At 37.6% G+C, this 13377-nt stretch overlaps 1 protein-coding gene across 1 annotated transcript in view; it reads right to left on the reverse strand.

The window, feature by feature from the left end:
• The window catches only part of SMAD2 (SMAD family member 2), a 95227-nt gene that overhangs the window by 63836 nt on the left and 18014 nt on the right, over positions 1-13377 (reverse strand). The window contains exon 3 of the mRNA XM_060029011.1: positions 5314-5602. Within this exon, the coding sequence (XP_059884994.1) occupies positions 5314-5549 (236 nt within the window). The 5' untranslated portion in view covers positions 5550-5602. The remainder of the gene's footprint in view (positions 1-5313; positions 5603-13377) is intronic.

Here is a 13377-nt window from a genome sequence, read left to right on the forward strand (position 1 = left end):
ACAAGAAACATATCCTGTAAGGATATATAAGACACTAGTAATACAACTAGGTGAGGAGACAGGTGACAACAGGAGTGGGAGGGACACATTTTTCCACTGTATAATCTGTGTTTGAATTTGGAATCATGTACACATACTACTTTGTTTTAAGAAACATACTTTTTGAAGGAAAAAATATAAAGACATTTATTAGAATGTTAAGAAAATGAAAATATAACTGCCCTTTAACAGAAAAATTGACTTAATTTAAAGGGTAAAAAAGCAAAGCCAAGAATAGTCTAAGTATTGCCCAAAAGTTCTTTTTAAACATTTAATTGGGCTTCCCTGCTGGTGCAGTGGTTAAGAATCCGCCTGCCAATGCTAGGAACACAGGTTCAAGCCCTGGTCCGGGAAGATCCCACATGCCACAGAGCAACTAAGCCCGTGAACCACAACAACTGAAGCCTGCATGCCTAGAGCCCGTGCTCCGCAACCAGAGAAGCCACCGCAATGAGAAGCCCACACACCGCGCCGAAGAGCAGGCCCGGCTCGCCACAACTTGAGAAAGCCCGCGCACGGCAACAAAGACCCAACACAGTCAAAAAATAAATAAAAATAAATTTTAAAAAATTATTAAAAAAAAATAAAGTAAAACAAACCATAAAAAAAATTTGATTATGCTGACTGCCAAAGTAAAACATACTTTCATAGATAAATATTACGGAAAAATTACAGGACATTTCTTTTTTTAGGTAATCCATAAATAATCACTATTAACAATTTGATGTATTTCTCTCTAAAGTTTCAAGATTAAGTGTTAACATTTTTGGAAGTATTGCTTTATCAAGTTAAGAAAATTCCTATTCCTAATTTGTTAACATGAATACTGAATTTTATAGAAAGCTCTTTCTAGATCCACCAAGATCAGAGTGTTCATAAATATGAATAGAGTATCTTACATTAATGGATTTCCTGTAGGTGAATCATACTAGCATTCCTGCAATAAACCTTACCTAGTCATGATTTTGTGGTTTTATTTTTATAATTCAAGCTTTTTCATTTATAATTTTTGCATTTGTTTTTATGAGTAAGATTGATATAAACTTTACTTTTACTATTCATTTTCAATTCTGGTATAAAATGAGTTGGGTTAAGTTTCCTTTATTATTACAGTTAAGGAAACTGTGGGTTAGGATTGGGTTTCTCTAATTCTTTGCTATTATAAACAATGCTGAAATGAACACCAGAAATCTTGGACCATATTCCTGATTATTTCCTTAAGATGAAAGATCAAAATGTAATTATGTGGTCAAAGTACCACCTTAGGAAAGCCCTTATAATATATGTTTATGAAAATAAATTCTTCATTTATGTACAACGGATATTATCAAATTGGCATTTCAGACCTCACAGCCACTTGTTTTAAACTTTACAAGCTCTCCATCCCCACTGCTGTTTGGATTTTGCTTTACTGTAGATTAAATGCACTGAAAGTCACTTTTTTTTCTTCTGACTGATTCATTACCTAAACATCAATTGCCATTCTGATTTTATGACTGAGTTGTCCTCCATTTGTTAGTCTCAAAAAATTGAGATGGAAAAGCTTCATGAAACTTTATACTATTCATCAGCTCATTGTAGCTTAATAGGTTAAGATCTACCCATGAATCACTTTGTGTCACCACATAAAACAGTAGGAAGGAAGCAGTGACACATATGGGTAGTAGCTTCTATCCCTTCAGAGACAAAGCAATGAAGGCAGAGTTAATTATGTGAGGGGGATGGGAGGGATATAAAGTCAGGACTATGTTTCTAGCCGCAATTTAGTCCCACTCTAACATTAGAAGATGGGGGTTGGAGGAAAGGAAACTGTTAAGAAGAGTCAATGAAACAGGGATTTTTAAACAGAAAACATTTGTCATTTTAAAAAATTAAGTAATTTATGTTTCATGTTCATTAATATGTGATGAGTACATCAATACGTTAAGGTATTTTATTGACAACTTATTTGCAATTTTAAGTTAATAAGCTTACAGTAAATCCACCATGAATTACATTTTAAATAATTTTGCTTAAGCTAGGGTTTGGATTCCTCTATAATGGACCCTTTCCACACCCATTCCCCACCTTTTACAGTCTATATAATTAAGAGTTGACTGAATGTTTAAATACATTTAGTAGTTAAGAGGTGACTAATAATCTGACACAATATAACTGTTCTATTATTAAAAACAAACTTTATAAAATATATGGCTCCAGAATATAGTGCAAGAAACTTAAGGTTTTTGATAAACAGCCAATATTAACAAATCTACATTTCTTGAAATATTAAAAAAAAAAAAAAGACCACCAAATTAGACAAGCAAGTTTCTAAGCTTCAAGGAACTTTTAAAGAGTGAAAAACAAGATACTGGACAAGCACCACTTCACTTTCATTACTCAGGTAAAAGTGCGGGGAAAAAAATCTTTGAATGATGAAAAAGCCCTAGAATACGAAAAAAAAAATCTCTAAAAACTAGACTGTAAAATGAAGACTGGAAAATAAGGAAAAGAAATTCGACTAAAGGGACTTCTACAGTTTAAACAGAAGGCCTATACATTTCCATCATGAGGCTGCTTCCTACTGTATCTCCTTAAGAGACAGGACTGCATGACTCTCCTCTCAGTTCTGTTCTGCCAACAACCTCACCGCACTGGCACCGAAGCCCTAGATGAAGCTGTGCAAAAGCATGGCCCCCCGTCTTCCTGGATCACACAGCTCCCTTGGATGAGGAGACAACATACTAACTGGTCTCCCTGCCTCCACTCCTGACAGTCTCACAACCATTTTCCTCACTTCTTTACCTAAGACTCTTTGACAACTCCCCCATCACTCAATCACACTCATGTTCAGTGTGAACCCCCCAGCGCGCAGGATGTGGTGCTTCCTCCCTACCACACAGCCTCTGAGTCCTGCCATATCCCACCTCCCACCTGGCACTCCCAGGACCCCCATCACCAGTCCTCTCAACACCCCAGGGCCACTCTGGATGAATGGAGCTTATCCTGACTAAACTCCTCCTTTACCTCCACCCAACTCAGGCACCAATCTTTCTCCAGGAGGAAACCTTCCACAAGCCGCAGAGCAGGGAAGGGTCCCCACTTTGCAAACAGCTCCCTAAGCATACATCTTTCAGAACACCTCCTGCACATTATGAAATTATCTTTCTTATTTTTTAAAGTTTACCTCCCTTACTAGGAAGTAAGCAACTCAAGAGCAAAGACTGTATGTTTATAAATGTTTACTGAACTGAAATACCAGGCACTATACAATAAAAAGTGAACACAAAAAACCTGACTTATTAACCAATTCATTAGCAAGTCCTGTCAGTTCAACTTCCAACCAAATCCATCCACTTCTGGTGGCAGCACAGCCTCCATGCCAGCCCAACCTCTGGCATCTCTGTTTTGGACTGCTTCAATAGCCTCCTCATTTCCCCGCTTGCAGACCACTATACCACACCAGTCTACTACACACACACATGCACACACACACCACTACACCACTACCCACCCCCAGCTCCAACCACGTGTGTCCGGCAGCCAGAATGATCTTTGTAAAAATATAAATGTAAAAAATTCTTTAAAAACGGATTAAGGGCTTCCCTGGTGGCGCAGTGGTTGAGAGTCCGCCTGCTGATGCAGGGGACACGGGTTCGTGCCCCGATCCGGGAAGATCCCACATGCCGCAGAGCGGCTGGGCCCGTGAGCCATGGCCACCGAGCCTGCAAGTCCAGAGCCTGTGCTCCGCAATGGGACAGGCCACAAGAGTAAGAGGCCCACGTACCGAGGAAAAGAGAAAAGGATTAAAATCTGAAAATCCACTTAAAAATCTTTATTTGCTTTCTATTACATTGACACTAAAATTCAAACTGCCCTACGATGCCCTCTATGATCTGACCCTTTCCAAGTTTTGTACTCATTTTGTATCACGCCATCTCTACTGCGATACAGTAAGTCCTTCAATACAATAAGCGATATCCTGACTTGGCATCTTTACACTCACTCCTTCCTCTGCCTAGAAGACCTCCCTCAGCTAGCTGCTACTTCTCAAAGCTCAGATTAAGTGTCACAATCCAATCCAAAGCAGTTTTACCCCTCAGTCGTTGTTTTCTTTGTACTCATTACCATCTCCAATTAGATTAATCTGTCCACTTGTTTACTGTGTACATCTATCCCTGAGGAGGGCAGGAACTTTGAGTTTTGTTCATACTGTATCTATCCCATGTGCCTAAAACCAGTGCCTTGTACACAGCAGGCATTCATAAACATTTCTAAAACGAAAGAATATACCAGGAAAAGTGACTCTTATTTAAGAAATACATGAAACAAGTGAGGTAAAAGAAATGGATAATTAACCTACCAAACAAGGGAGGAAACATTCTACTCCTAGTATTTGCAAGCAGACAGGCTGGTGTTATTAGGATCTATTATCAACAAGCATCCAGAGTGTATTTCCCAAAACTCATTAGAAACGTGTCAAGTAGAATGGTTTTACGTGCCATATGCTAGCCTATGTGTATGACACTGAAAACAATCATTTTTAGAAAATGCTATAAACTGACACTCCCGCAAACCCTGTAATATGCACAACTATAGTAGTACACATTAAAACACTTAAAAACCACTTGCTACTTTATGTTAAAAAACAGTATTTCTGACAGTGGTACTGATCTGTAAATGATTAAATTTACACTAATAAAACTTCAACCTCTTAAGTAACAGGTCCTTCTCATACAAGAGGTAGGTCTTCAAGACAGGTTCTGACCACCTATGACACCTAGGAAGCTGTCTCACATACTGTTCTTTGTTAGAAGTAGTGCTGCAACTCAAGCAAAAACAATACAAAATTCATCACAATGTTAGCAGCCTCTGTTCACTCCTTACTGAAGTTTTGACCAAGAGAGGCGAAAACTGTCAGTCACTACTGCACTGGTGATAGAAAAATCTTTGAATCTTTATTCAAATGTCATTCAATCACAGAAATTAGGATAACATACAATGAAGCATTTAGGCAATGAAGGTAAATGAAGACAGTGAAGATAAAAATACAATCTAAGTATTTTATTTTGCTTGATTAAACCTTCTCACTGTTCAAGAAAATGCTTTGTAAAATAAACAAGTCTTAACGAGTTAAACAAAATTAATACGACAGGTTAAAAATAGCTGTCATATTTTAATAATCACTATTGACAGGTCACTTGAAAGTAACAAAATTTCAATAACTTCCCTTCAGATTCCTTTAAGCAATTTTCAACAGTATGGCCATCAAATTTCTGATCTAACAACACTTACCTTGGTATGGTAACACATTTAGTATTACAATTTTGAGTGGTGATGGCTTTCTCAAGCTCATCTAATCGTCCTGTTTTCTTTAGCTTCTTCACCAAACTTTTAACTGCTTTCTCACACCACTTTTCTTCCTGTCCATTCTGCTCTCCACCACCTGCTCCTCCAGATCCACCCGCTGATTTCTTCCATCCCAGCAGTCTCTTCACAACTGGTGGAGTGAATGGCAAGATGGACGACATGTTCTTACCAAAGGCAGCGATCCACTCTAAGAAAATATCCTCCTTAATCTAACCTAGAAAAGATATGGAAAGGATAATTTAGAAGCTAACTTTACAATCAACTACTAGTTTCAACATAGTATCAAAAGCAAATTACAGAATACAATAGAAATTCAAATTATGTCTTTCACAACAGACATTCAGAAGTTATCTTTTTCACCCCTGAAAATGACTTTAATAATTTAAATGAATTGTGGAAACAAATCCTTCTAAAAACAAGACAGTGTTATAAGTGGACAAATATAATAATTTTGCAAGTAAAATCTTTTATCTTTATCAACACTGGACAAGTTTATCACTACCCATACTACTTTATTTTTAACTTAGTATCAATAAAATATCTTCACCAAAAGAAAGTTTTCCTCACTTTTTAGAATTTCAATCTATTCTCAAAACACGTAACAAAAATATTTTTAAAAATTTACAAGCTCAATATCCCCAAAGTTTTAAAGTTTCATAACCAAGTATCATAAAGTAAAATGTAAAGTTATAACAAGGGAAAAGGCATGAAGTGTGAAGTAAACAAGAAGAATAAAGACATAGGGACTTCCCCAGTGGCGCAGTGGTTAAGAATCCGCCTGCAAATGCAGGGAACACGGGTTCGAGCCCTGGTCTGGGAAGATCCCACATGCCGCGGAGCAACTAAACCCGTGCGCCACAACTACTGAAGCTTGTGCACCTAGAGCCCGTGCTCCGCAACAAGAGAAGCCACCGTACTGAGAAGCCCGTACACCGCAACGAAGAGTAGCCCCCGCTCACCACCACTACAGAAAGCCCGTGCGCAGCAACGAAGACCCAAAGCAGCCAAAGAAAAAAACAAAGAGTTAAAAAATATAAAAATAAAGAAATAAAGGTACAGAGAGTCTGTGATAAAAAGATTTGGTTCACTTTTACCACCCCTTGAGAAGATTTTTAATTAAGCCTCTTTTAAAAAATATTTTCATTTATATCTAAGTAACAACATGCATAGTGAGTAAAGTCAAATATAGCTCCTCTTCTCACACCAAGAGAACCTTTTAACTTTTATTCTTGCTATTTATACCTCAGTAATGGTATCCCTTGAAATAGCAAGTTTAGATATATCTAGCGATTTTTCTACAGAAAATGAGGATTTACACCACGACCACTTGCTTTCCTCCAAGCTTAAAAATAATTATCTCCCAGGTAGTTTTGTACCTGATGAGATTAGTAGTTAACTACTACTGTATAACTACTACTGTATAATCATGTTTCCTTTTTTGTACAACTCTTTCCTTTCCCCAGAGCTAATTATGTTAGTTTTTCATTTGCCTAGTTTTCTAAGCACCTACTACAAATTCTTCCCACACTTTCCACCAGCCCAATTAAAATTTAATGTCAATGGCTTTAATCTCAAAGTAAGAGATAAGATAATTTACCACTTGAGGACAGAACTGGAGAGTTCAGATTTGAGAAGAATGGAAAACATTTTGAAACCTAGCTCTGAGAAATACGGTGTAAAATCAACTAGGGTGAAGTGAAATAACAAACTTTATCAGGTATTTGCCAGATTATATATCAGAAAGTATTCCATGAAGGAGTTCCACTTCTAATCAGGAGATACAGAGTCACAATAGACCATCACTTTCACCCTAACAATCAAAACAAGACAGAAAAGCTATAAAATCATGGTTTTTCTGAACCCATCAGAAAGTTTAAGATGCAAAGAAACCTAAGTGAAACTAAATTCCAGAAAGTGTTGAGTCTTGATAGAAGAGGGGCCCACAGATGGTCTCTTTCCTGGTGGAGTGGCTAAGGAGGAATAATCCCACCACAGTGAAGGTAAGGAGAAATCAGCCTAAATTTTAGTACATTTTAACAGTAACATGTAGGCTGACAAGACATTAGAATTCCAAGGATTCCACAGAGCAAGTCTGCACCACTCAACCGCTCAATCCCACAGGTCTGCACCAAGAGTTGGCCAAAATATGGCAAAGGTTGGAAGACAGGGCAGGAAAGCTAAAAGATACGCTAAGAAGCTTAGGATCTTCCTCAAATGCCCTGGGGAGGGGGTAGGGGGAGGGGTGGTGGTGAGATGTGAGAGAAATCAATCCAAGAGACTCCAGACATTCAGCTGCCAAGGGCTGAGGTGGGACAAGACAGCTGAGACAGAAACTTCCATGCAGATACTCTGGAAATTGAACTACCAAGGCTGGGGTAGGAAAGGACTGCTGAGAGAAAGCACTGGAAGGTATTACTCGTACCGAGAGATCTCACTAGGCACAAAAGCCTGGGGTAAGACTAGAGAGCAAAAAGAACTCCAGAATGACCAGGAAACCAGTAGCTAGGCTGTAAAGCAGAGAAGTCACCACGGTTCAGAAAGCTGATGGCTCAGATACAAAGCATAAAGAGATAACTGAAATTACACTAAGACAACAAATCTTACAGAAAGTAAAGTCTTAATCCCACTCTCAAGACACTTGAACTAATCAAAATAAAGTTGCAAATAAGCCCAGAACTAGCTGACTATGCACACATCTTGTTGACTTAGCCCCACAAGAAATGATGGGCCATTTCGGGGAAGTAGATAATATATACTTCAACCTGTACTGATTTTACACAAACATTCAGCATTCAATCAAAAATTACAAGACAGAGAAGAGTAGCAAACCAAAGTCAAAAGATGAAGTATTAATATAATCAGATCAGAGAGGGCCTAGATTTGGGGATTATCAGACATACTTTAAAATAACTATGATGAAAACTGATGGAAGAGATAGACAACATGAATAATGAAATGGAGAATTTAATCACAGACATTGAAGCTATTAAAAAAAAGATCACAGGGAAACATTAAAAATGAAAAATACAGTATCAGAAATTAAAGATTTCTTTAGATGGATTTAAAAACAGACAGAAATAAGCTGTGAATTTGAAGACAGGCCAAATTAAAATGCCCAGATTGAAACATGAAGAGAAAAAAAAAAAGTGTGGAAAAAAATCCCAGAACATCCAAGACCAAATGTCAATTGGGGTTTAAGTGGAGTATAACTGGGGTCCCAGAAGGAGATGAAAAGAGAGAATGGGGCAGAAAAAGCTTAAGAAGAGATAATGGCCAAAAGCATTTCAAAAATGATGGCAGATATCAACCCACAGATGGAAAGGAAACATACAGTAGTCAATCTGCTGAATATTAAAGATAAAAATATAATGGCTGAGTGTCACTTAGGATGGCAGTGAAAACCCAGACGAAAGGGGAATCTGCACTCATTCACAAGCTCTTTTCAAAGGCTCTCAACTGAGTTCTCTTGAAAAAGAATGGCATGGGGCAAGAGAAGGGAGAGAGCTCCTCCCCTTTAAGTGGCACCTAACATGAAGCAAAAGCCTTCAACCAGGAGGGGAGATGCAGGAAAGCCTCCCACACCCAGGGCCCAAGGAAAGTTTCCCTGCCTGAAAGGGAAGAGTAAAGCAAAAGCTGTGTACTATTTGAGAGGGTGGGGGGAGCAGAGCCTATTTGCCCACCTCCCACATACAAACAAGCCTTTCACCATGTAACATAACCACAGTCTACCCCTAGAGGAAGACAGGAAACACTGCCACCACCAGTGGCAGACAAACATACCCTGATGCTAAGGAATGAATAGAAAGCAAAGCTATCGATATGACAATGGGCCAGGAGCAAGAAACTGTCTTTGGCCCAAGATCCTGCACTAATACAAAAAGCAAAGGTCTGCTACTACTAGAAGGAAAAATCCTTAACAAAATATTAGCAAATCACACCCAGTAACATATATAGAAAAAGTAATCATCATCACCAAGTGGGGTTTATCCCAAGGAGCAAAACTGGTTTAACAGTTAAAAAAAAAAAAAAAATCAAGCACCTCATTTACAGTATACAGGAGAAAAATCCTTATGATTCTCTTAACTGATGCAGGGGAAAAAAAAAAAGGCATTTGACAATGTTAATTTAATATCTATCCATGATTAAAAACCCTCAGAGAACTAGAAATAGAAAAGGGGAAGAAGTTCTTCATTCTGGAAAACGACATCTATGAAAAACCTAAAGCTAGCAACATATCTAATGATGAAACATTGAGTCCCTTTCCCTTATAACTGAGGATACGACAAGGATGTCCACTGTCACTACTTCTATTCAATAATGCACTGAATGTTCCAGCCAGCACAATAAGGCAAGAAAGAAATAAAAGGCATAAAGATTGGAAAGAAGTATATTCTCTGGTGATATGACTGTCTTCATTGGAAACTGCACAGAACCTACAAAAACACTAGTAAAATTAGGAAGTGAATTTAGCAAGGTTTCATGATAGAAGGTCAACATACAAAATTAAGTGTATCTCTACATACAAGCAAAGAACAAATGGAAAATGAAATTTAAAGAAATACCAGTTATAACTGCAACAACAACAAAAAAAACCTATAGGTCAATCTAAAGAAAGATACTCAAGACCTCTATACTAAGAACTGCAAAATATTGCTAAGGTAAATGAAAGAAGACTGAAATGAAGAGAGACCATGTTCATAGACTGGAAGACTCAATATTATTTAAATGTCCATTCTTCCCAGTTTGATATATAAATGCAATCCCTGTTGAAATCCCAGCAGGATTTTTTAAAAAGAAACTGATATGCTGATGCTAAAATTCCTATGGAACAAAAGAGATCTAGAATAATAAAACCAAGCTTGAAAAAAGAAAAAGGGTTTTTGAGGACTTATACCACCTTATTTCAAGACTCACTGAAAAAGCCTTAGTAATCAAGAGTATAGAGTGGGCATAAGAAAAATAAAGATAGTGAAATAGAAGAGCATCCAGAAATAGACCCATACATATACAGTCAACTCATTTTCTACCAAGGCGCCAAGTCAATCTATTTTCAACATTTTTTCAACAGCTTTTCAAAAATATGGAAAATAGTAAACCTCAAGCACTATCTTATACCATCCTCAATAGGAAAGCAAAATCTTAACTCTTAGAGGAAAACACAAAATACTTTTATGTCCTTAAGACATAAAAAGCACTAACCACAAAAGAAATATAAATAACACAAACCTCATCAAAACTTAAAATGCCTGCTTACCAAAAGACACCACTAAAGAACGAGTAAGTCACAGACTAGAGAAAAAATATTTGCTATAAATATTTGAGATAAAGGGCTACCATATAGAATATATAAAGAACTGCAAGTCAAAGAAAAAAGTGCACTCCATTTTTTAAAAAATAGGCAAAGGACAAATTACAGATATTGCATGAAAGAGGATACACAGGAATGGCCAATAAGCACGTTAGGAGGTGTTTAATATCAACAATCTTCAGGAAATGCAAATTAAAACCACAATGCATTTCGCACCATCTAGAATGGTTTAAAAATATTCTGACACTGTCAAATGTTGGTGAAGATGTAGAATATACTAGTTTCCTATTCCTGTTGTAACAAATTATCACAAACTCAGTGCTTTAAACCACCACAGATTTACCAAAATGAGTTTCAATGAATTCAAGAAAGTCAAAGTATACTCAGGACTGTTTCCTTCCAGAGGGTCTGACGGGAGAATTTGCTTCCTTGCCTTTTTCAGCCTTTAGTGGTCTCCCGTATTCCTTGGCTTATGCCCCATTCCTCCACCTTCAAAGCACATCACTCCAATCTCTGCTTGCATTGTCATACTGCCTTCTCCATCTCAGGTCAAACCTCCCTCTATCTGCCCTCTTATAAGGACACTTGTGATTACATTTAGGGCTCACCCAGATATTACCCAATAATCTCCCCATCTCAAGATCCTTAACCACATCTGGAAAGTCCCTTTTGCCATATAAATAACATTCACTGGTTCTGGGGACTAGGACCTGGATGTCTTTGGGGACCATTATTCAGCCTGACATATGGAGCAACTGGAAATGCTCATACCCTGTTGATGTGATGTAAAATGAATGGTACAGTGCCTTTGGAAAACTGGCAAGTTCCTAAAAAGTTAAACATACATCTACCCTATATCACAACAATTCCACTCCTAGACATATTCAAGAAAAATGAAAACTTAAGTTCACAAAAAAAGACTTATACAAGAATGTTCATAGTAGCCATAACTCATGATGGCCCCAAACTGGAAAGAGCCCAAATCTCAAGAAAACTGAAAAAAATAAAACCAACAACTGTGGTATATTCATACAATGGGATACTGCTCAGGAACAAAAATGAGTGAGCTACTGATACACTTCACAACATGGATGAATCTCAAAAGTATCATGCTGGTTGGTGCTTTGTGACCACCTAGCGGGGTGGGATAGGGAGGGTGGGAGGGAGGGAGACGCAAGAGGGAGGAGATATGGGGATATATGTATACGTATGGCTGACTCACTTTGTTATACAGCAGAAACTAACACACCATTGTAAAGCAATTATACTCCAATAAAGAGGTTAAAAAAAATCATGCTGGGAAAAAGACACTCAAAATATATACTGATTCCACTTATGACTTGCAACAACTGGGGAAACTAATACAGTGAGAGAAGTCAAATGACTGTCTCAGGAAAGGGGAGGGACACACAGAGAAATGCTTGGTCTGATGCACAAATACCTTTCTGGGGTGATAAGACTGTTTTCTATCTTATTTTGAGAAGTAATTACATGTGAGTACCCAAGTATCAAAACTCACAGAACTGAAAATTTAAAGTTTGGGCATTTATCAATGTAAATTACAATTCAAAAAAATTAAAAAGCATCTAAACAAATACATTAAGAAGTTTCAAACAAGCAAAGTTAAATGGACTTCTTTATCTAAGAACTTATCAGACCTTCAATATGCCAACGCATACTGTAAGTTTCAGAAGGGAGGACGTGGCAATTGACCAAGGATGTTAAGTAAGCCAACAAGTGTCTGCCCACAGCTTGGAGGGGAGCCTCTGCAAGCACATCTAGGTATATGTTGGGGAACAGGGCCGTGGATGTGGGAGGGATTTTTTTTTTATTATTTGAGAACAAACAGTGAGAGCCCAAATGACATCCAATCACAAACTTATCTGGGGCAGCGGTGGCAAGGTTGCTGCAACAGAGGTATACCTTTACTTTAAAAAAAAAAAAAAAAAGTTAGTATAATTCTCAAAAAAGGACTTTGAATTCTCAAAAGACCATTCTCAAAAATGGTCTTCCAAACTGAAGATACTTAGGCCTTGGTACAGTTTGCTAGAAAATAATGGTCACAACCTAATTAATAATCATAGTCATTCCCCTCAAAAGGGAAAAACAATTAACAGGTCCCAACCTCAATTCAGGAAGACTGTCCCAAGGGTCTCCCACAAGAGGTAATATAGCATGCCAAATTTCACAAATTTATTTGGCCATAGTAACCCTTTTATAGGGACATCTCTGGAATTCCACATAACAATGCTGCCCTGGCACCCCTGATAGCCCAACTGTGGTTTAGATGCTAAAAATCTGAAAGGAGCCAAAAAGCAGGATTATGTGACTTTCTTTAGCAATACAGCAGAAATGGTGGGAAAGTGAGGTTTGCCCAGTTAGGGAACTGTAAGATAAGTAAAGAACAGCAACGAGAGCTTGACAGCAGGTAGCACCATTAAGCTGTCTAGAGTGGGAGATGCTATAATAACACACATAAATAAGTATATATAAAAATGCCATACATTATAGTACACTATAGTAAATACTATAATTTAAAAATACTATAGTATATGAAACTACAACTTGAAAAAATAAAGCAAACACAAAAAACTACATCAAACACATGTAATAATCCACCAAAGTAGACATTTGCAACTACCAGGCAGCAAAAGGTGTATTTGGCTACCTTTGACCTCTGC

Source organism: Delphinus delphis, chromosome 13, assembly GCF_949987515.2.
Source record: "Delphinus delphis chromosome 13, mDelDel1.2, whole genome shotgun sequence".
NCBI lineage: Eukaryota > Metazoa > Chordata > Mammalia > Artiodactyla > Delphinidae > Delphinus > Delphinus delphis.